The 25,318-nt window shown below is 32.3% G+C and overlaps 3 protein-coding genes across 4 annotated transcripts; 1 reads left to right on the plus strand and 2 right to left on the minus strand.

Moving 5' to 3' along the window:
* Positions 1-882: 882 nt before the first annotated feature.
* LOC132704072 (translation initiation factor eIF-2B subunit gamma) lies at positions 883-5,827 on the minus strand. Of its 2 annotated transcripts, XR_009619224.1 has the most exons (7): positions 5,172-5,827; positions 4,792-5,112; positions 4,061-4,566; positions 2,417-2,646; positions 2,119-2,298; positions 1,453-1,543; positions 883-1,225 (listed from the first exon to the last, which is right to left on the minus strand). XR_009619224.1 is itself a non-coding variant. In XM_060673753.1 (6 exons), the coding sequence occupies exons 1-5, from the start codon at positions 5,329-5,331 to the stop codon at positions 2,148-2,150; spliced, it is 1,368 nt and encodes a 455-aa protein (XP_060529736.1). In that variant the 5' UTR covers positions 5,332-5,825; the 3' UTR covers positions 883-1,225; positions 2,119-2,147. The 2 variants fall into 2 exon arrangements, 1 of the variants encoding a protein (XP_060529736.1); XM_060673753.1 differs by lacking the exon at positions 1,453-1,543 and having other exon boundaries at positions 5,172-5,825.
* Positions 5,828-6,239: 412 nt separating this feature from the next.
* Positions 6,240-9,367, plus strand: LOC132704073 (mitochondrial ribonuclease P protein 1 homolog). Its single transcript, XM_060673755.1, has 5 exons — positions 6,240-6,571; positions 6,636-6,892; positions 7,724-8,027; positions 8,078-8,310; positions 9,000-9,367. The coding sequence occupies exons 1-5, from the start codon at positions 6,385-6,387 to the stop codon at positions 9,342-9,344; spliced, it is 1,326 nt and encodes a 441-aa protein (XP_060529738.1). The 5' UTR covers positions 6,240-6,384; the 3' UTR covers positions 9,345-9,367.
* Positions 9,368-10,279: 912 nt separating this feature from the next.
* On the minus strand, positions 10,280-25,188 carry LOC132703928 (ATP-dependent RNA helicase DHX8). The gene is made up of 14 exons (XM_060673465.1): positions 25,041-25,188; positions 24,802-24,957; positions 24,045-24,742; positions 23,802-23,963; positions 23,487-23,738; positions 23,104-23,279; positions 21,862-22,019; positions 21,631-21,806; positions 19,339-19,586; positions 18,603-19,027; positions 17,223-17,464; positions 15,314-15,607; positions 13,087-13,592; positions 10,280-10,661 (listed from the first exon to the last, which is right to left on the minus strand). The coding sequence occupies exons 2-14, from the start codon at positions 24,893-24,895 to the stop codon at positions 10,439-10,441; spliced, it is 3,654 nt and encodes a 1,217-aa protein (XP_060529448.1). The 5' UTR covers positions 24,896-24,957; positions 25,041-25,188; the 3' UTR covers positions 10,280-10,438.
* Positions 25,189-25,318: the final 130 nt, after the last annotated feature.

Below are 25,318 nucleotides of genomic sequence, written 5' to 3' on the forward strand. Positions count from 1 at the left end.
AGCTTATTAGTTTCAGAGAGTGACTACTAGATATGCAATAGTTCAATTGTCAAAATATTCAGATAAGGGATGTTTACTACCACTCATAAAATTTTACACATATTTTGAGGGTTACCTTGTATTAGTGTCTGACGCGTTCAAGTCATTCTGATGCAAAAGGAAGGTGGTAAGAAATTATAAAATAGTTTTCAGAATCCTTATCGTTTCCCCTGAAATACCACAGCTTAATTTGCTCAATGTTGCAGTTTGCAAATAAAATTTATTCAAATTCGACATTTTATCGCCATCTCTATATGAGAAGCATAACTAAGTAGCTTAAACCGGGCCGCTTGGACTTGACGCCCATAATACAGCTGTTTTTCCGAGGATTAGCAATCCACATTTTTTATTGTGGTACGTTGTATCGGCAGTAAACTTCAAAGATTAAGTTTTATAAGTTAAGTGGTAAGTTTTTATACACATTGCATGGTGGCAATAAAATCATACCTTGAAAGCAAGGAGTTTAATTGAATTTCGGCGGAAGGGAAATTTTATAAACTAAACGCCCCGCACACCCCAACAGTCAATAATCATCAAATTAACATTTTAGTTAAGGAAATAGTCGCACATGTTCTAAGCGAGTCATAATATAACATAGTTGTAAATTTAAAAAATTTTAAATGCAAAAATTAGTTGTATATATTTGCTGCATACAATGAAATTAGTCGTTAGTATGCAGGGCATCTCATAAATATCTCACCACAACACCTAACTTTCTAATCTTAAGTAGAACACCCTTATTTCTTTCTTTCATTTCTGTGATGTTTCTCTTTATTTATTCTCAAAGATTTTAAACAATGCCTGATAATCGTTTGTAGATAAAAGGAAATACAAAACACGAAATTCCTAGTAAAAATTTATTTATCACTTAGAGAATATTCAATATTGACAAACCAATTATATCATTTTCAAAGATCCAAAACTTTTTTCAAATAACACCAATCTAATTCTACACCGATTTACTATGCCTTTCCTATACTTCTTTCCAATTAACTTTTTTCTTGCTGGAAAGTTCTTTCTAGTGAGCATTGACTTTGACCAAATTTGACATGTCCTGGGTTTTATTTCAAGAAGCTGAAGAACTGTAGAACTGACCATCCCAGATCAACCAATTGGTACCCTGTGGCTGTATCAAAGAACTAACTACTGTACACCATTAAGGCTTGTGCAAAAGAGAGATGAATTGCTGAAATGAAAAAAAAATTTATTGTTTTGAGTTCATGTGCTAATTAAACTGCATAGCCAATATTAATTGCCATTATGGCATAAGCTTATATCTTTCAAAAGTTACGCTCTAGAAATGAAAAATCTAAAGACCTCAGAACAGTAAATAAATAAATAACTTGTCAAAGTTTCAATATCAAATCAATAACTTGTCAAAGTTTGGCAATATCATTGCTTTCAGATACTTACCCTGCATAATGGCAACTATTTTCATCGTATGCAGTACATGTGGTAACAAAACCATGGACAAACCAGTCAAATTTGAAGACCCAAACCATCTCTGATATTAAAACTTTATATGTACAATTGGTAAACGTTAAAGAATGATTAAACTAGAAAACCCCTGATGAGATGGAATCAAGTGAAGTTCAGAAAGCGCGATTGAAAACAATATTAATTTTATTTAGTGTAGTTCCTTTGCAATTTAAACTTGGCATTTAACCTGACAACTTTCACAATGACAAATTAAAATTGACCGTCCACTATTTACAATTTTTGGGCGCAACAGAATGGCAGAAGTTTTTGCTGGACTAATTTCTCCGACGCTTATGAGCACAGAAATTCAAGCTTTTGTATTGGCAGCGCTTTGTTTCATCGGAACATGGGTGATAATAACAAAAATTATACAAATTATTATTTCGCTTCTGTGGCCATTTCTTTTAATGGCAGCAATCTTGATGCTAGCACCAAACTGGACGAATATGATTATCATAGAAACTGTACCCCAATACATGCAAATACTACATGAATATTTGAAACGCCTTGCGAACTACTTTACGACTACCTTAAAATAGGAATTACATGCTGGGACTCCCAGCAGAAAGCAGCAGATCAGTATAAAACAAATTTACTTACATGTACTATATACAAATTAAAAAAAATATTCAAAAATGCATTAGTGTTTCTGTTAGTACTTCGTTAATGTGTTCCGAATTTTCGTTAAGCAGGTGGCCACATCCAATGATACAGTTTTTGATTTTACATCCACTTTCTATCACAGCACCATCGCAGATAATAGAATTCTCAATTGCAACCCTGAAAAAATCGATAAAGAAACTAAACTAAACAAAATCAATAACGTTTCTCCAACTCAAACACGTGAGTGATAACAAAAAATTTTACCCATCAAATGTTTAATAAATAATATACATACTTTTCTTTAATTGTAACGTTGTTCATGATGATGCTGTTAAACACTCTACTGAAACTCTCCACTTCGGTGTTGTTACCTATTATCGCGTTTTTAAAGGATGTCTTTTCTTTCAATTTGGCGCCATCCCAAATTATACACTTGTCATCGACCTGATTGGATTGTACTGATGCGCCTGCGCTTTTTCGTATTAAATCTTTTGTTGGGGTTATTTTCTCCCACAAGTTTGAAATCTGCAAATATAGCATAGAAATAATATAACACGGCTGTATAGTTAAGTTTAAAAAATCGATCCACGTGATATATAATTAATCCAATCTAAATTTAAAAGGTACACGAAATAACAAGAGATCTGCAAAATGTTTTTACATTCCACAAACGGAGTTTCAGGTGAAATTTGCATAAAAAAACCTTTAAAATAAAAGCACTTTGTGAGAGCTTAAAAATTGCACACAATTTGTCAACAATACTATTTTTTTTATTTCAGTACACTGGATATTTACGAAAACCCCAAAGGGACAACAAAAATAAAATAATAGTTTTAATTTAATTAGGCAAATTTTTGATCAATAGGGTTTGTGGAAGACAAGTTAGAATTTCCGACATAAGTCGAATCAGTCCGTCTTAAGGGACAGTGCCAATCGAAACATAAGACATACAGGACGATTCATAAAGAATGAGCAATCTCTAAACTGGAAGGACTAGACACAAACCATCCTTTAAGTAACTATTTAAAAAAAAAAAAAAAATATCTTGAACTTGAACAAGAGTACCTTTTCTATGAAAAATTAAACATTCTATTAGATTTTCATTATCAAAGAATCTAAAACTGCCAATGTTTATTATTATACTATAAAAACTTTCTAACTTAATGGGAAAATTGAGAGTAAAATTTAAACTTTTAAATCTCTTAACCTTCGAATCTCCGAAAACAACGACATTTGTATGAGGATGTTGAGCTCAATCATGTTTTGGTATAGAGAAATTCTGAATTGTCTGAAATTCTAACTTGAATTCTAGAAATTTTGACTTAATTTTAAGAAATTCTGACTTAAGATATTGCCACCAGAGGGCGGAATTACTGTCTTTATTTTTAAAAGCCTGTTTCTGCAAAATTTTCTAATATTAAGTATAGTTAAAAAACTTTTCTTAAGTTAAGACAAATACAAATCATTTTTCAAAAACATTTTAATACACTTAGAGTCGTTAGAAAGGGCTTTGCTTGGACTATCAATGCTGATCGATGAAATTGCGATTTCTTACCTTGCTACCAGATGGCGTTTTTTGACATAATCGCAAAAAAAAATTTATGGCTACAATTAGAAAATTTTGCAGAAATCTGCTTTTAAAAATAAAGATATCAATTGTGCCCCCTAGTGCCTACATCAGAAACTCGAAAATAATTTCCAGCATTTTCTCTTGACTGACTTACTTTTTTTTTTTTCAAATTTCTAGGACAGTCCGATTCGCTAATACCACAGCTCGATTTCCTTATTGAAACACCCAGCATATATTAACAGCGCTTTTTTTTTTGCTATTCCTAGGTATAATTTAGCCAGCCAACTTTGAGCCAGGTGTGCAATACATTAAAAATTGTTAAATCCGAATTTACCTTAAAATCCTTTTCCACGAATCTTAGTCACTTACCTTCCCATTTATACTCCAATATGCTGGTAAGTTATTAACCCTTATACCAAATGAAGCCTTTGGTGCAACATAAGCATAACATCGAATTGAATCACCATTATATGTTGGCTTAAGGTCTCCAAAATGATCATTATAAGAGGAAGTTTCTCTTATCAACAAGTCAAGATCACTTTCTTCGGAAAAATGGAATATACTACCTGTGTCTTTTGTGTTTAAAATGGACTGATTAGTATCTGTTGTCTTCGGTGGCTTTGATAACTGTCTCTTAACAATATACGGAATCAACTCTCCTTTAAGAGATGTAAAGCTGTCTTCCAATTTAAGATGTTGTATTACCCAATTTTTGATTACATAAATGTGGGAGTCAACCAGATTGCTATACATTTTTACATGAGTATGTTTCTTAAGAAGCTTTAATGGTAGGGATACATCTGATTCAAAATCACTAGCTGAAGCCAGAAACACTAACCTGTTTGTCTGCACATCAATACCTACTAAATCCCTTTCTAAAATAAACAAATTAATTATAAATAGAATTAAATAAAGTATCGGGAGGCCATTTAGGGTTACTGGACCCCTATCTCGAAAACCAATTTTAGTCACCCCATACCTTGTTAACTGACAATTAATTTTCAAGATAGGGCAGAATGCCCTTACTGGCCAATGCAGTATAGGAACTTCAACAAAGAGAAATGATCAAGTATGACTAAAATTATAGCCAGACTACTTACCAGCTTTATATTTTGATTTCGGACCAGGTACCATAAGAGTGCCTAGTGGATCTGAATGTAAGAATAATGACGCAATAGATGCATTATGTTTCCTAAATATATTTAATAGTCCACTTAGATTCTCATCACTGATTAAATCACAAGAAAGCACTAGTACATCGGATTTTAATCGATCATGTATCAATCTTAAGCTATCTGCAGTTCCTAAATCATCTCTATCTTCTGGAATTGATACAAATTCTATCTTAAGGTTCAGATCAGTGTTTTCCAAATGATTCTGAATCTCAGCTCGTTGGGTCTCTAATACAATGACAATAGCTTCTAAAAAATTAAATGAAATAATCATTACATAAACATATATTTAAAATATATTAAATGACCTGTAAATCCAGAAACCTGGAGATTGTTTAGTGTGTACCAAATAAGAGGTTTAGGACCAACAGGTAATAAACATTTCGGTTTTCTAGAAGTTATCTCTAACATCCTGGAACCTTTTCCAGCTGCCAAAACAACTGCTTGTAATTCGGGTTGAATCGTCATCTTGGCTATTTTAATGTCTGAATATTACCTAAATATTAAACTAATTATTATTTTCTTTCAAATATTTAATTTTAGTGTCACAAACAGAACATAAGTCAACGTAGATATACTAGATTATGTTATGCCAGATTCAAGTTCAAGTTCAATAATGCGTTTCACAAAAAAATGTTGGGCTCGACTGCTAGGATCATTCGCCCATTGCCGACTTCCGTCGAGGAACTTCGCTTCTGGTCAACGACCACCACGTACAAAGAAGAAAAATAACCAATAATTTGCTCAGCTAGCAAAAAAAGATTCTGACCGATACCAATACCGGCCGCCATACCGGCGTGAACGGGGAAAAACGACGGGACCGACGACGATTATCACTTTAAAACATGCACTGAACACTAAAAACACTAAATCCATACAGTGGAAACCGATATCAAACTTTTGAGGACAAAAACAAGGGATTCTGTCGGGAGCGAACGGAGGTTAAACCGTCGTGTACAATGCTCCACCACAGAATCCGTTATGCCAGATTCTAATATCCTCTATTTATAAATCTTCTTTATTTAATAGGGATAAAACCTGTAATAGGTAGCTGCTGGTATTAATGGCAACTTTTAGAAATTAAGAAATAATTTGCCTATGATCAGCTGGATTCTGTCGGTGGCATTGCACATGGCGTTCGCTTCCGACAGAATCCCATGTATTCGTCCCAAAAATTTAAAATCGGTCTCCACTGTGCGGATTTAGTGTTTTAAGTGTTCAGTGCATATTTTAAAGTTAAATCCTTTTTTTTACTAGCTGAGCAAATATTGGTTATATTTCGTCTTTCTTTTTACGTTTTGTTATTCACCAAAAGCGAAAATCCTGGACGGAAGTCGGCAATGGGCAAATAATCATAGCCCATCTGAAATTGTGAAACACAAAAGTGAAGTTGGACAATGATCAGAACTAACCTCTATTGAAATAAGGAAAGCAATTTGAAAATAATTTCAATCTTGTTATAACTAAACCAGTGTTTTCGTTGAATGACAATTTTTGATCTTATTGTAAAAAAACCCCAATATGTTGGCTAGAAGATTTGTAATGGTTGTAACTCCTTACGCGAAATGTTCAATAAATGTTATAATGAATTCAGGTAAACATAGAATGTATTGTATTAATCGCAAACAGAACGGGCATTATCGAAACTACAGACTATTATCAACAGTTCATAATGTTCCTGAGGAGGTTCTGACTAATGGGGATGAAAGTAGGTTGTCACTTTTTTAGAAAATGGTAATATTAAGTACTAATATTTTATGTTAAATTATTAGGTCAAGCAGATAATGGTAGCGAAGAACATGAAATTGACTATGACACAATCACTGGTGGCAATAAAGATATGGAACATAAACTGAAAATTATTATGTTGGAAACAGAAGTTATGAGACAGGAGGGTCACTTGGTACCTGATAATAATTTTTTTACAACCAGCATGTGGAAAGAACTAATGACTTTGAACTCAAAATCTGCTAGGACAAGACATCTACATTATTTGTTTAAAATTTCAAAGATAAAAGAAAACAGAAAAGTAAGTTAGACCCTATTGACTACTATCAAAGCAACTCCTAGCATAAAATAATAAAAATAAAAACTTAAAAAACACTAAAATGTGGTGCATTAAGCATATAAACATCATATTAATTTAAACATAACTAAAATGTGGTATAAAATGCTTATATCATATTAATTTAAGTTTGTAAACCTGTTAGCATTAAAAATATTACGTTTGCAAATCTGTTATTGGAAATTATAAACAAAATTTTTCTGATCATGATGTAAATTTTATCTAGAGGACTTCATTCGTTGATAATACCACATGTACCCTAGTACCAAAAAATAACTACTAATTTTACTCCTAACCATTCAAACTTTGAAAAAAATGTTAGTCTACTTGGAAAGTTATATGGAAAAAAAGTGATTTCTATTTAAAACTTAAAAAAATGAAAAATGCTTTCTACTTTAACTGAACTGTACTGAACATAAAGCAATTATACTTGTATTTAAATTTAATAATTTTTGGTCCCATTGGACTAATTTAAACAGTTGGTACATTTTTGCAAAACTACAGGAATACATACATTGAAAATGACGTCTTGGGCTGCAATGATATTTTCTGGGAACTTGCCCTCCGCGAAATTTTCTTTCTAAACAATTATCGCCACACACTTAAATCGTTTTCCGAGAAGATTTAACGAGATCTAGGCATATTTGAAGAAAATACTGCGGTAAAAAAATTCATTTGTTCTATATTTTACAGTTATTCTTAGGCATTGCTATAGATAAGCAATCGTTCATAAGATATTCCTAAAATTATCCTAAGAATTGACAAAACAAATAATACACAGAATTATTTGCACAGGCGAAAAAGTTGGAGAAGAAAATGCTGTACGAACAGGAACGTGCCAAAATGGAAGGTGAAGAAAGAAAGAATCTACCAATAGAAGAACATGCCCTTCGTTATGGATTGTGCTATAATAACCTTTTTTTGAGATTTTACGACACTACAATAAATAACCTGTACAACTACAGGCTCATTCAAGCCATGCAGTTTGGACAAAAGCTTGTAATTGATTGTGGGTATGAACAAAATATGACCAAGCTTGAAAATCACAATTGCGCAAAACAGGCAATGCTTAGTTTTGCCCAAAACCGGATCGGTAAAGGTATTGTCTCTGCCTTTGGTTGTAGCATGATTGTAATTGTAATTTTCCAGATCCTTTCGATATTCATTTCTGTAACATGAATAGAGAAGGGGAATTTGGTAAAATGATGAAGAAATATTTTCCTACAATAGATGAGCCTAGTTTTCCATTGAACATCCACGAAAAGAGTTACCTAGATCTTTATCCAAAGGAGGACCTAATTTATTTAACACCTCACTGCCAACAAGAAATGGTAGAGTATGATCCCCATGCAATTTATATAATTGGGGGCATAGTGGATAAGGTAATTTTTTTTTAATAATTTATGTTTGGTAATTTGTGCCCACATCTTCTTTTCCTGGCTCATACTATACAAGGTCTCACAAATTCAAGTAAAATCTTTTCAATCGCAAAAACTGAAGTTATAAAAAGCTTAACCCATATAGTTACTAGATATATAGAGGCCCTGTCTATGCTGACAAGATAGCTATATGGTTTAACCACAATTGATTTTTTCCTGCATTTATTTTTCGATTTATGGAAATAACCAATTTTTAATGACTATATATACAAATTTATTAAACAGTTTAATATGTAGGCATGACCAAGTAAGCATAGATTTATTTTTTATACAACTCTTTAAAAAATATTGTGATCCCTTTGTTTTTCCCGGTTTTCTGGCATAATTTTCACAATAACCTATTCAATAAATCAAAATTCTTTATACTCTACAGGTGACTAACACTAGTCACTAATCAATTTTTTAATTTATCAAAAAATTGCTAAAAATGAAATCATTAGAAGATAAATAGAATGTCCACCTATTCTCAGAAAATCAGCAACAACAAAATTTTTATATCATCTCTATATTATCTGCATTATGTTGATTTTGAAAACAGTTTAAAAAAAGTCAAATAAAGCTTCAATGCGAAGATGATGTGCCGGTGCCAGGGTGACCATCCTGGCGTGTTCAATAGCATTTTTTATTTTTAGAGTAACCACGCTCCTTTATCTTTAGCAAAAGCAAAAAAGGAAGGAATCAAAATGTATAAATTTCCTTTAGATCGCTATCTTCATTGGGGCGCAGGATCTGGAAAATCATTGACCCTCAACCATTGTGTTTCTATAATGATGGACATTAAAAACACGGGTAATTGGGAGTATGCATTAAGACACGTTCCAAAAAGAAAACTGGTAGATACTTACGTAAGTTCGCCAAATAAGAAATTTTCGAGAAAAAATGGAAATATGTGGGCACCTAAGTATAACAATTATCAAAATAGGGACTTTAAATCAGATAGAAATAAGAAATTGAATTTATATTTGAATAATAAATAGTTCCTGAGATATTTACTTGCTCTTTTGTTTAATTTCCCTAATAATTATTCATTGTAGTATAGTTTCTGGAAAACAAATTTGACCTTTAAAAAACCGCCAAGCGCCAATTGAGGCACGTTTTCGATGCCCCATATATAAAGCTAGGTACGATAATTCGAGTGAACTGTGTTTGTTAACCAAAACTTGGACTTCCCTTTGAATGAATTAAGTTTATCAATGTGCAAATCGAAAATGTGCCTTAGATTTTTTGAAATATAGCTCTTACATGTATGTGGACCTCACCTGCGCTGATAATATAGACACTTTTGAAACCAACCAAAAATATTGAGAAGGGATATTGAATATGCGGAATCCAAGAGTTGGCGCAAAGTGCAGATTACTGCGTAAAACATGAAAATGTTATGATTTTAGGGGTATTCAATTTTACGATCTTTAGGAACTCTAAATTATTTTATAACCATATGGTTCGAGAGTATCTATGAATATGTAAATTTAGTTCGAAATAAGGTAAGGTTATGTTCAAATAAGAATTTATACTTTCCTTAAAAACTTTGTTCCGACATTGTTTCATTAACATTAAAAGTTTGTCAAAAAGTTGGAAAGTTACTTTATCAATCATTTAGATTTTTTCCGATGTTAGATGATTTTTATTTTTTTTAATATTAAATAAGGGAAAGTAATTAAATCAAATCAAGGACGTTGCAAATATGTCAGTGGCGGAAATCATGACAACAGTAGAGGATAAGAAAAATAATTAAAATTCAATTGTTGGTCGAATACCTCTTAAGAAACGTCTTATTCGACTTCGGCAACATTCATTTTAAGCACAAAGTAAGTACTTCTTGGTGATTCTTGCATGCAACGGGGTTATGAATTAAACATTTAACGCGAAAGCGAACAAAACAACAGTGGACCACTGTCACTATTTCATATAAGTAAAAGTAAAATTTAAAACAAATCATCAAATCTTGCAATAGGTTGGAATGTTTATAATTCATCATTAGTGTTTATTATTATTTAAAAAATCCGAATTTTAACTGATTTTCCGGTATTTTTATTTATATTTACAATGGGAAATAAATAGCACCTATAATTTAATTTCTTCTTCTTCTGACTCTTGATATTCGCCACGCGTTGGGTTCCTCATATTTATTATATAACGGCTCCAAACGTTGATTCTTTTTGAATTTGCTTAACTTAGTCGGGTCAGAAAATTTGAAGAAAGCTGGTGCGAATTCAACTAACCATTTTGGATCAATTGTAGTCACCTCCCTCATATATTCCTTTGTGGTACAGACCAGTTCGTGGTAGATAACCCTAAAACAAAAAAATGAATATGTTGAATAGGAACTTCCAAAGTATGGAGTGAAACAGGACATAAACAGAAATTTATAACTTTGTTACATCACTTATAAGGTTTAAGAAACAAAATAAATGTATTTTCTCAAAATATTTTTTTAGACAGTTTACTATTTTAAATTGAAATTTAATAAACCAAAATCTGCTGTTCAGTTCATATAAATATAGATAGATAAACGCAAATAAATTTTTCTAGGCCAAAAAATTCACAAAATCAGCATACTTCAATGCAATGCGTCGTCAAATGTCAAAACGCGTAATCAAATCTGTGCTTTTTTTCTTGTGTTTTCTGCAAAATATGATCACTACAACTTTAGCTGCTTGTGATTAGATGGCTGAAATTTAGGTTGCAGTTAAGATTTTTAAATAATATAGGAAAATAGAGTTTTTATCATTTTTGTGTATTGAATCTGAAAATTACTCAAAACGGGCCTGTATAACTTAGATTATATAAGGTATAATCTAAGCTCTATAGACGAAATTTATCTAAATAAGTCTATTATGCTGGGTTTTCGCCAATTTCAACCAACCAAAAGATCAGCCTTTTGTGAGTTCAAATAGCAGCTAAGTTAAGTGTTAGTGTTATCATATTCTATTAGCAATAAAAAGAAAGCAATGAATCAAAAAATGTATAATAAAATTTAAAGTACCGATGTTGTTAGAAATTACAACGCTGCATCGTCAAAATTATTTTAGTTCGATGATAATTAAAAACATAACTATTTTGAGTTCTCGGTAAAAGTCTAACTCACCATCCACCACTGACAGTTTTTACTTTCTTTCATTTTTGTCGTACATATTTACAAACCCTATATTTTCTACTAGGAACAATAATAAAACGTTATCGAGTCCCCTATGTATCGTGTCAATAATATGTTTTGCTGTATACCTACGCATTTTTTGAGAAGAGTTAAGACACAAAAATTTGGCGCCATTCAATTATGGTTTACATGGCTATTGCTGTTTGCTGTTGCTAATTTTATGGATGTGTCTTTTCCACGTATATATCACTAATTTAAAAAAAAAGTATAACAAGTTGGCAATTATAACCTATTACATATAATCTACAAAAATATTACAAAATGACAATCTCTGAAAAACAACAGTAACATAAGAAACAAAAACTGAGCTTCTCTTTCTGTAAGTTGACAGCTTGCCTGCGAAGTCCCCAATACATGGGTGGTCTTAAAATATATAATCATGCTATAAAAGAATATTTTTTTACAGAAAGAGATAGTCCTAAATTGTGCATATTTATTTTATGTTAGTAATGTTTTTTTTATACTTTATATATTTATATCTGTATGTACATATATCGGTGCCCCCGTAGGCGCAACGAGGTTCGGTATTAATAAGGGAAACGAACGGTCCTAGAAATTACGTAAACCAGTCAAGAGAAAATGCTGGAAATTATTTTCAAGCTTCTAAAATTTCCAGCAGAGGGCAAATTGTTATCTTGAATTTTAAAACTCAGTTTCTACCTCATTTTTTATCGTTAACCATAGTTCAAGTGAGTACTATTTTCAAGCAAAAACAAATTCAAATCTTTTTCCTTTGAAACTTTTTGCTTTGGAAGTTCGAAGATTTTCTTAAGTAAATGTCCATATTTCCAGAAAGGATTAACGCATTTTAATAAACTTGGAGTCCCTACCTAGTTAAACAAGGACTAAACAACTCAGTGAAAACGGCATGATATCTTTATCCTATATATCCTATATATATATATATATATATATATATATATATATATATATATATATATATATATATATATATATATATATATATATATATATATATATATATATATATATATATAACAATATTATTTATCTTAACTACTTTTTTCACATCTTCAAAACAGCACTACATTACCCCGTAGCTGTAACCATTTATTCAAGTGGTAAAGTGTGGTAAACCATTTAAAAAATGAATAGAATATCTAACCAAAACTTTATTTTGATTTTAATAATCATTTGGTGACCTAAATAATAAATTAGCGTTTTATTTGTAAATTCTGGATCATTAACAACAACCCTTTTTTAGAAAATTATTTTATTTGCGATTTGACAGAAAATCGGGTTACTTATAGCGCGATAGATAGTTTAAGTAAAGCTTTTTTTTAATTACTTTTATTTCAGGAAATGTTCATACACCCCGCACCAAAAAGGAATTTCAATTTGTCTCAGCTTTTAAATTGTTTAACTATGGTTAACATTAGAAATTTTTGTAGAAACCGAGTTTTTAAATTCATTACTACAATTACGCCCCCGGGTGAACATTTCAGAAACTAATGAATTCTTAAGTCCGTCCGTTTCTCTAATATACCTCATTGCCCTTACTGGGTTACCCAGCATATATTTTATCTATCTATTCTACTTACCATTCTGGTTGCCTATTAAAGAGGGCACTTGATGGATGAATGTAAACCACTTGACTATCCACCAAGGTTCGGTATCCTTCTTGTGGATCCTTTTTGGCCGCGTTCCTAAAAAAACCGGAGCAGATCGCTTTCTGTACTCTCACTGTATTCCTTTCGGCGGAAACAACATCCAGTTTATGGCGATCCATAATCCCTAGCAGTTGTTTTCTCACATCCTGGGCCCTTTTCAGTGTCCTAATTTGTACAAAGTTTTCGTAACACCAGGCATTAGAAAATTTGTTATTTTTCCAACTGTTATACACAGCGAGAAGCGTCAAGTGATCACCTTCTGGTTGATTGAATTTGGCTTTTTTCTGATCGGCCAATGCTTGCTTGTCTTTCGGTCGATAGAACACATTTTGGACCGAGAGCATACTGACGATGGTCAGTATTTCATCGGAACACTGCAGAGCAACCGACATAATCAGCATCTTTGATAGGTTCGGTTCCAGTGGAAATTCCGCCATCTAAATTGTAATTAAAAATTAAGTTGCGCAACATCGTGTGTGTGTCTGTTATTACCTTATTTCTAAAAGCTTTTTTTTTTATTGTTTTTAACATTCCAGGAAGATATTCTATATTTTTGGAACTAAAGATATAAATGCTTCTCTGACCCATAGTCTTATGAATCCAAGGAGACATTAACAGAGTTCTCTTTACAACATAATATCTGTAGATACATATTGATACTGACACGGAGTGATTTGCGGCATGACCGTCAGAACTGACAAAAGCCAAAACACCATAAGTGTTTTAAATCTACTATCGCACCCAAGCCATGCCTAAAGCTTAATGAAGCTGACGTTTTATAACGCATAATTGGGTATTTTAGAGTCGGAAATGGAAAAAACTTTTTAATTTCGTTCGGTTACGTATATTTGTTCATGAACATGGGTGATTAATATGTGCATCAGTATTACCGGAAGGAGCAAAAACGCTATTTCAAGAATTAAGCAGCAACGTTGAATTCATTCAAGTCTTTGAGAATACAAGTTAATACTGATCCGGCACATATTTTATTCCCTACACAAGGTAATGTATTTCCAGGGCAAATATTTAGAAACTGCTCCACATTGCAAATGCTGTCATTGCATGGTTTCACCGTAATAATACTGAATCTTACCGTGGTGCGATTACAATTCCAAAAGACTCGAGAGAATGTTTGGGGCTTAATTGTAAAAGAAATATACAAAACAAATTTTATCGAAACAATTCTAGTGAATTGTGGCAAGTTATTCATGAGCGCTGGGAAGAGCTTAATCTGAATTTTATAGTTATCAAGTTATTAAGTCCTGGTGAGTTTTTTGTTTTTCTTATTGTTATATGGAAAAATCTAGACATGGGGCTGGTTCAAAAAAATTTACAGAAGCACCTCCCGATGCGTCCGGTATAATTTTCCAGTTTGCTTATTCCTTTTTAGTTTTCTGTTGTAGCTACGTTTGAGGATTCAGATTTTTCCATGTGTGTACACATTTGTACTTAGCATAGCACTGACTATTTTAGTTAAAAAGATTTCTATAATACGCGAGTCTTAGATGATCGTTCAGTAAGTTTTGTTTGGATTGAGCAATCAGTTTTAGTTTGACTTTTCATTACAATATGAACAAAGTAAATAAAGTAACTAATATCGGTAGGCCTAGGTTATGCTCCATAGAAACATATACTTTTGTTATTTACTATGTTTGTTCATAGATAGTCCCAAAACCATGTTTAGTAAAGATCCACAAACCTTCCAAACTGATAACATTTGAAGCGGTTAGTTCATAGCCTATTAAGTGTCGTTAAAAGGGCAATTTTAACGTAATTTGGAAGAATATCTGCTGGCTATAAATAGTAGATATTCTTGTTAGATTTTTCAAATATTTTAGTCAATATTTCAATTGCTTTATAACTTCCAACGCAAACGTTCTAGGCATTTGAGGTAAATTCTTCGATTTATAGTGTAATAAATCATATTTTGCTATTGTTCTTCATTTAAGATATTATTTTTTAACAATGACAAGGACTTTGATAGGTATCATACACACGAAAATTATTATAAAAGTTATAAGATGATGTTTCAGCCAATTGTAAATCAAATTTGATTTGATTTTTCAAATATTTTGCCAATCTTCTTTTTTTTTGCCGATGCAGTAAACAAACTCAAAGAGAGACACACCTAACGAAAAAAGACTAAAAAAACACTTACCCGTCTACCGAGCCTTGTCAGCAATCCTTCGTCATCTAGAGCTGATAAAGAATGAAGTTGCTCCAACGCCATTATGAGCGACTCGACCGGCGGCGCGTCCATGAAATCGAAGTGCAACAGGTCGTTAATGCCCATAGTTTTCAATTGCAACACAGTCGTGGCCAAATTGGTGCGCTGAATTTCCGGAACGGGAGTAGGCAACATTTCGTCCCTGTAAGCCCGTTCCGTATACAATCTGTAGCACTTACCTGGTCCTGTGCGACCTGCCCTTCCGGCCCTTTGCTTCGCCTGGGCCTGAAATAACGTACGTCGTTATTCAAATTGCTATTGCTGTGATGCAAACATGGGTCATTCCATTCTAACTGGTGCCTTTTTCCATAAAATTTCTAAGATTTTAAAAATAGACTTTTAATTTTACACATACATCTATTCATTTATTTAACTGTAAAAATAAAAGCCTCAAACGATTTTACTACAACTTCAAAGCATCAAGAATGGGAAACAAATTTTAAATTTCCATTCCGTGGTGCTTACTCATTTTTCACGATACTGTCAAAATAAATTTGAGTTCTACAATCATATAAACTCTGCACTATTTCATTAACTTTAAGATAGATGGCGCTCTAGTCATTCAAATTGAAAAATGTATTAAATTTTAAAGACAAAGGTTATTGATATTCAGTGTTAACTTAAAACATTAACCATTTTAAATCATTTATTGAGACAAAAAAAAATTATGACTGATATTTAGTTGATATATTGTAGATTATCTTTGTATGACAAATTATATTATATAAAAAGTATGATGAAATATGTTCTTGATCATCTAATTAATACAAAAATTTCATCATTAGATTATTAATTAATCACCAATTGAAACAGAATCACCCAGGTAAGAGATGAGTGGGGCGAGGAGTGTTGCCTAAATATAAATGATTGTTACACTAGAATAACCACGTAAGGTGAGCGAAAATAATTCCAAAGAAGGGCAACGACTCATTTGCTTGTGAGATTATAACGTAGCAATATTAACATTTTCGTAATTATATTAGAAACAGTTAAATTAAACTCTTAATTTAACTTAAACTTAAATTAACCCACTTTTGTGATAATACTAGAAACAGTTAAATTAAACTCTTAATTTAACTTAAACTTAAATTAACCCACTTTTGTGATAATACTGCAGCCCCAAGAAAATATGAGCAATACATTATGGCGAATACTGGCAGTGGCGGCATAAAAAGTTAAAATTAATAAATAAGGAGAAGCTGTCCCATTGGTTATAGAAGTATCGGTAGCGACACGACCTAGTTCTCAGAATGAGGCTTTGAGCATGTGATCATTATAACCACCAAGGCTGCGTTCAGGTACATTCAACTGTTTAAAGGCAGTTTCCGTATTTTAAGTGTGCATATGAAAGCGTATTTCGACAGTTGAGCTGAACTGTTAACAGTTGTCATATATACTTAACCCATCGATCTTGTTTATATTTATTAATTATTTTACTATTGCTTCAATAATTTCCAATGTATCTTTAATACTCGCTGCTTTTCAACATGATTAGCATCATTTGCTACTTCCATCTGCTAACGCTGCCCAGAAATATTGACATGTTTGTGTAATCACACTTACAAACCTTAATCTAATAGAAAATCTGAGGATGATCATTAAAAGAAAGGTTCAAGAACTTTCCAAAATATCGACGAAGTATGAAAGAACCTTTAACCAACATTCCATCAGAGACTATCAGACGTCTAATACAGTCCAAGCTCAGGAGGTATTTGAAAGTAATTGAAGGCAATGGATAGCCAACTAAATACTACACAAAACCTTATATGTTGTTAACATACATCCTAACGATAGTAGCAATAATATCACTGTATATTTATGCTTCAAAAAAATAACATACTTGAGAAATCGGCGTAACGACGAGGGAATCCATGCCCGTCTTCGAATTGTAAACTTTTTGCTTTACGAAACCGGGATCGACGACATAAAATATTCCGTCTATGGTCAACGATGTTTCCGCTATATTCGTCGCTATGACAACCTTTCTACTGCCGGGCGGGGCAGGTTCGAATATTCTCGTCTGCATTTCGGACGGCAATGCAGAATAAACGGGCAAAATGATAAGCTCGGGTACGTCGGGTCCTAATAAATTAATAAAATTTGATATTAGTGAGGATGATATGCGTTTTTTCCTAGTGATCACGTGACCACTGCCAATGAGCATTGGTAACTAAAGTTTAACGAAGCCAATAGGGTTTTATGAAATTTACGTTTGGATTTTCTTACACAACCTTGTTTAAAACGAAACTGCTGCAAAAATATTGGTTGTTATTGTTGCAGCCCAAGTTCAAAACAAAATAAGTTGAGATATTTGGCATAGAATGGACATCCTGCAGGATAAGTGAAAAAATAACAAGTTCACCAATAATAAACTAACGGGACAATTGATATAAATAATAAATTAGCATTGTGTATAGTTAGTAGTTAGTGATTTGAATTGTTTATTTTTTTACTAAATAAATTTTCAGTTCTCTTAAGTTTTAAGTTTATGTTTAATTTCACCATCGTTTTTAACAAACTCACGATTCTAAGCAAACATTTTAGATCAACATTTCCACGGTTTACTAACTCCTTCTGTTAATAAAAAGCAGCCTTTTAGTGAAATCAATAAATTCAAGTCAGGCGGTATTGTACTTCAAACTAACCAAAACTAAACAAAAAACGCATAGCCGTAAACCACATATTTCGTGTTTTACCAACTATTAAAAGAAGCAAGATATATTAGATCTCCATAACATTCCATATGTAACACTAAAATAATTTTTTTGAAGCCGTAAACCACATATTTCGTGTTTTGCCAACTATTAAAATAAGCAAGATATATTAGATCTCCATAACAATCCATATGTAACACTAAAATAATATTTTTGAAAGGCTAGAAATTGTTTTCAAAATTGTGTTCTGTACATTTGTTTTTATTTGTATCATCAGTTTCTTTCATGGCTGTATATTTTTAAGACATCAATAAACCTTATACTATTGAAATTAAAATTTCAGTTGATAAGGAAATGTAAGACCTTCCCCTCCAAATGGGGATAAGAATCAATCACCCAAGATAAAAAAATCTTAGAACATAGGAATAACTAATGTAATCAGGAGACAACAAGATGAAAATGCATCCTCAAAAATAGGTCTCCTTTAAGATGACACAGCTTTGTTAAGGGTCAATTTGGCGAAGAAACATATTAGCAGAAAATATGTTATGTATATCATAGCTTACCCAACGATTTCATTCTTTCGTACAAAATCTCACAGGCAGTGTCGATTTCCTCTTGGCCAGTAAGAAACAACAAGATGTCACCCGGTGGTTCTCTTAGATGAATTTGCATGACAGTTATTAAGCTGGCATCTAAATAATCGGTTTCAGACTCTTTAGTGTACAACACTTCCACAGGGAATGTTCTGCCAGGTATGGTGAATATTGGCGCTTCAAAAAAATATTGAGAAAATTTTACGGCGTCCAAAGTGGCTGATGTTACTATCAGCTTAAGTTCTGGACGTTTAGTCACTGCCTGCTTGAGAAGCCCGAAAAGAACGTCGGTATGTATAGTTCTCTCGTGAGCTTCGTCTAACATTATCACCGCGTAGGATTTCAAATCTAGATCCATTAGACATTCGCGCAGTAACATACCGTCTGTCATGTATCTGAAAGTAATAATTTGTGGTTTGTTACATCTGGCCTCTCATTTAGCGGCCGTATTCGTCACCGAAATCACGTGACTTCTCAATAAATGTCAAATTTGACGTTACATGAGATTTATGTGCGCTGTAAAAGGGCAATTCGTTAAAAGTGGTTAAAACATTGTATGGAAGAAGACGCGAGTCAGACTTTAAGTCATATTTTTAGAAAGGTAAAGTTCTTTTTACTAATTAATAAATATACAGTGTGCCATATAAAAATACATTTTTTGCTGATAACTATTAAGCAACACATTCTATGCAAGAAAAATACATACTTGATTATCGTCTCTGGACTCGTGCAATCCTCAAAGCGGATTGTATAGCCCACCTCTTGACCCAGTCTGCACCCAAATTCTTCAGCAACTCGTTTTGCGACCGACATCGCCGCAACACGTCGGGGTTGAGTGCAACCTATTTTGCCTCGCGCAGTAAATCCTTCCTCCGCGAGATATTGCGTGATTTGAGTGGTTTTGCCCGATCCCGTTTCGCCAATCACGATGAGAATTTGATTGTCAGTTACCGCCTGTAAATCAAGTAAAAGTTTAGTGAAAAGTAAAATTTAAAATGTAATCTTCAATAAGAAAATATTGAAACAAAAAAAAAATATCAAAAAATTACATAAAACAAGAAAAAGAACACTAGATAAAAATTATATACAAACTATCTAAAAATATCAAAATCTTGATCTGTTGCAAAAAAATGCGCATTGAAACCGAATAACTCTTAAATGTATATAAACTGTATAGAAACAAATTATAAAAATTAGTAAAGACAACAAAATATGAATGTTATACATCAAAAATAGGGCAAAATTTAAATATATTAAAAATGCGAAAGGTGTAATACTAACTGATAATTTTTTAATAAATAGCAAATGAATTTAACGCTTATTTTTGTACAGTGGGGAAAGCTGAGCAGAAAAAATTAAATCAACTTGTAGTATCACTGAGCAACAGACTTATGTAAATCATGAAGTATTGTATTTAAAGCCAATTACTCACAATGAGCTTATGAATGAAATAAGTAAATTAAATAATGGAGTTCAATGTAGTGAGGATGGTATTACTTCTGAAATATTTGAAAATAATCATTATTACTTACCAATGCCTTTGTACCATTCTTACAATCCTTAAATTTTGCTTATATGTAACCAAGGAGATAAAGAATTTACAACAAATAACAGACCAATTGCCATAATAAGTACATTTAGTTAATTAGTAGAAAAATATATAAAAGGTAAATTTGCCATATTTCTTGAAAAATATTTATTGATATCAAAAAATCAGTCCTCTTCCAAGAAAGACACTAATACTGAGGATACATTGTATAATAAAGAAGGAAATCTACCAAATCCTAATGGAGGAAAGAAAGAGGAAGGACCGTTTTTGAACTTGGCGAAGGAATTTGACATTGCGACATACAAAATCCTACTGAACAGACTTTATAAAATCAATGTTAGAGGACTTATTTAAATCCTATCTTAGTGATAGAACAGTGCCTAAAGATATGCAATGTATTATACACAAGTTAAAATTTGGGGTGCCTATATTAAAAAAGACTGCAATGATGGTAGCCAGGTTGAAAAATCGGCTAAATTGCAGCTTGCTGTCATTGAATGTGGGTAAGACCAAATTTAAAACCTTGAGCCTAACCCAGACTCATGCATTTCAAGTAAAACACTACATAACAAAAAATGTAACCACAAGAACTAGTGCTGTAAATCCGAAAACAAAATAGCGAGAGACAGATATATAAGAAATCTGGGAGCTAATATTGATAAAAACTTGAATTGGAAAAGTCATGTAGAATTTATAATCAAAAAAGATCTATGAATTATGAAATATATTGCTTCTGGAAGTTCTTAAAATGGTATGTCACCCTCTTGTTGAGCCATGGAATACTTGTATGGAGAGAGTCTTCTAAATCCGTAATGTCACCGCTTATTAAAAACAAAATATATTTATCTCAACTCCTTTTCCAAAACAGCAAGCTTTTTGCTCTGGAGAAATTGACCTCCCTTATTCAGTTAAACATTTGGATGTACAAAAACATATCAAATATACTGGTTGAAAGGTTTACAATGCTCTGCCTCAGTGTAATAGATTGAAGCACTATAGGAAAATTGAGAATAAAATAAACCATTTATCATTTTTATTATGTTTGGCTAGGTTATAGGGTGCTATTCATGGATGTTTTCTTATCATATTAAACTTATTTGACAAAAATCAAATTTGGCTTATGATAATATACCATGCAACACAAAACAGTTTTTGTTTTATACTTTATAATTTTGCAAGAATATCATTGAAAACAACTATAAATATAATTGGAAGAAAGTCGTGTGTAAATTTAAGTAACAAAAATTATTAACCTCTTCAGCAATTTATATATAAAAATGCATATTATTTTTTACACTCACAACAAAATTTTAAGCTATGCTTAGACCATGCATGAAACAATATATCAGATAAGGGGTCCACTACAAAACTTTTTCAGCAAACCTTCTTATTATAATAAAAACTCTAAAAATATATAAAACAATTTCAGAGAGGTGTGTCTATCCATACCTTGCGCAACTCCTCCTTCAACTTGTAAATTGGTAATGACTGCCTCTGTTCAATAATGCTAAGGTTTGTTTTCTTTCCAAACGACGACTTTTTGCCACCAATAACATGTTTCTTCCACTCTGGTAAGTCTTGAGATTGTAGACCAATTCCTCTTGATGACATTACTTTGGATTCATCTTAAATAAAAACGCGAGTACAAACAATAGTAATGAAAAATGTAGTGGCAAATACCTTCTGGCAGTGGGTCGATCCAAGTTTTATTTTTGCCTGATGGTTGAGAGTCTACTTCGGCTTCCCTCTGTAGCATTTTTTGTTCACGTCGCTCTTTGGCTAGCGCCGACTGCATCATTGCAGCTTGTGCCAACGAACCATCTGGGTTTTTGACAATTCTGTAAAGATATATCAAAAATGGCAGCGCAATATCCACCAAAATAGAGGCCATAATTGAATCGAATGCAAACTTGCATAGCACTCATTATCAAATACATTTTTGTGTTAAAAGTCAAAGGCAAATGTGAAAAAACGTTTGCCACTTTAATCAGATATTGAAATATTATTACTTTGAAAATTTTGTCATTTTGTGGGTTTTAATTTAACACTTTTTAAACTTTCATTAATTTTTACTTCTTTTTAAATACAAAGTGTTTTTATTTTTATATGAACTTTTATATTATCAGTACCCATCCAGAGTGTTCTGTTCTTTTCCATGGACAACAACCAATCAATCAAAAATAAGGCTGACATTATGTAAGATAACCTAGAGCTGTCTGGTGTTTTAGGATACATTAGCTCCTTTATATGTCTAATAAAAACAGAACAAAACAAAATATCACAATATATCACCATTTCAGCTGTTTAGTGTCTCCTAAAAGTTTTACCTACATTTTTTGAAATGGAGCACCCTCTATATTATCAGACATAAGTTTGTATAAAATAATTAATTAAAATATATTCACTATAAAATATTTTTATGCAATAAAAATTGTTTTCGGTGAGAAATGTCTTTTTAAGTCCACTTACTAGAGCAATGTTGTGAGTATAGACATAAATATTACTAACATATTTAATTGTAGTCAATTACTTTTGGAAAAGTTCAAAATTAAAATGATAATAGACATTTAAAATCTATCTAGTTAACTGTGATATTGGCAAAAAAGTTATCATTTGTTAGTTCGTTCAATTACATTACTAACTTGATATGTTTTATAACCATTTTAAATAAATTTTAGGCTTCAATATTTTCAAAACTAATAAAATAAAATTATATGAGCATATTATTGAAATTATAAACAGGTATGTCCTATAAAATGAATATACAGACCTCCTAAAAAAATTTATATACCATCATTGCTTGCCCCTTTTGCCCATTTAGTTTTTAAAAATCATTATAAAAAAAAGAAACTCTTCTAAGAAACCTTACCATGATTAATTTGTAATGATTAAAAACCAAAACTATAAATATCAACGCCTTACCTGACAGGACTCAAGTCATGAACAGCTCTTCCATGGCCTTGCAAAAAAGGAGGTTCATCTTCAACTAATTCTATTTCAATATCAGCCTCTCCATCTTCTTCATCTTTTGGCAGCAAACCAGTTTCATCATCAAAATCAGGAAGCTCACTTTTGTCTATACAACCTGATGAAATCATCTATAAATATTAAAAATAGTATGAATGGTATGTATATTTAAGCTGAACACAAGTCTAAAACAAAAGCTACAAACATAAATCAAATAAAATTAAAATTTTTCTAACATTTGACGTGAAACACTTGACTATAGAATGATGACGTTTAAACAATTTTTTTTCAATGTTCTTTACTAAGCGTTACTTCTTTAATAAAGTAACTTAATATACCTGTTTGATTTCCCATCTTTCTGGACTAGATATCCTTGTAACTCTCTTCCTGGAATCTTCCTCATTCTCATCCAAACTAACTGGTAGTCGAAGAACAGATGTGCTATTATGAATAGGTCTGTCAGGATTACGATCTTTGTCTTCTCTCTCTGTGGGAGCATGAGATAATGGGTTCAAGTCCTTACCGGTCATCTGACAGACATCTTTCATTGATAAAGATACCTTCTGACCAGTCACAGAAAGAACTTTAACCTACATAATTAAAAAAAAAACGTACACTATTACTGCCATCACTATGACATTGAAAATATGTACCTTGACCTTACTTCCTCTTGACACAACTTCTGATACTTGTGTTACTCTACCTTCTGCCCGTAACTGAGAAATATGTACTAGACCTTCCCATCTTTTTCTTAATCCCTCTATTTGAATGAAACAACCAAATGGCACAATATTTGCAACTTTACCATTGTAAATCTAGAAATAAAAACAATATGGGTCTACAAAAGAACAAGAGCAAACTAAAACACTTATAGGTTAAAATAAAACCATTTTTACCTTCCCTGGAATGGGATCATCATCGATTTCTAAATTGCTTTTGTCATATTTAATTTTCCTTTCAAAACTTCTTTCCCTTCGATTCCTTGAACGACTTCTATCTCTTTTATTTCTTATTTTCTTTTCGCGAGATCTACTTCTATATCTACTTTTAGATTTACTTCTGTGCCTCTCTCTTGACCTATTTTGGTCACTTCTCCTGTCTCTACCATAGTGACGATCTCTAGATCTTTCCCTCCTTTTTTCCCTCGATCTATCTCTTTGCCTCTCTCTAGACTTAGACCTAGACCTACGTTTAGATCTGGATTTCGATCCATGAGTAGAGGTCGACCTTCTCCTCCGTGCCAACTCCTTTTCATTGTTTGTTTTCACAGATGGAGCGTCAGCCTCAAATTGCGCCATAAGATCAGCGACAATATCTTTATCATCATCTTTCTTGGAATCCAAGTTTTCAACAGGAGTTAATGGCTTTTGAGGCTCATTAGGTATAGCTAAGCCTGGAAACTTTTGAGCCAAACTACCTTTTTCTACGGGTTTTTCCTGTTTATATGCACCGTCCTTTTTAGGCTTCATATGTTGAATTATTCGTAATAAATTTGATATAAAGGAGTCGGAAAACTCTGCCCCATTTTCTAGCAATGCCTTTTTAAAGCTGTCGGCCGTATTATTCTTTTCTGACAAATGAATGATAAATTCGGCTAAAAAAAAATATTGACACTACAAATAAAGTTTCTCATACAAACAAAATCAACATTACCTAAATCCTTGTCATTCATACCAAGATGATTCTCTAATTCTGTGCAAATTTTTGAAACAAGGGAAAGATACTCCAATTTCTCGACTTCATCCATTTTGGGTCTAATAATGTTTTTAAAAACTAAAGGAGTACGTTGTTATTGTTGTCTGGAAATTGCTGTAAAAGGATGCGCATTTATAGGTTAATTTGACAGATGTGAAATTTATAGCATTGAAATTTTCAAATGGAAATAATCATACATTCAATTATAAGATGTGAATGTATGTTCACAGGCAGGTGATTTCGCTTCTTTGATCTCCATCTCAAATGGCCAGCTTAACACCGAGTAGCCGTAACAGCAAACATTATCTTAGTCGCATGTATGATTGATGTCCCGCATAAAGTGTTCGGTTACATACTGGAAACAGCAGAAAGCAAGTAAGCATGCGCATAGATATATCAAAATTGTTGATTTTTTATTTAAATTAGTAGCCGCCGAATTAGCTCAATAACTTTTATAAGCTATGTGACATATATT

The sequence above is a fragment of the Cylas formicarius genome, unplaced genomic scaffold, assembly GCF_029955315.1.
Source record: "Cylas formicarius isolate icCylForm1 unplaced genomic scaffold, icCylForm1.1 PGA_scaffold_6__28_contigs__length_40554024, whole genome shotgun sequence".
Taxonomy (NCBI): Eukaryota; Metazoa; Arthropoda; class Insecta; order Coleoptera; family Brentidae; genus Cylas; species Cylas formicarius.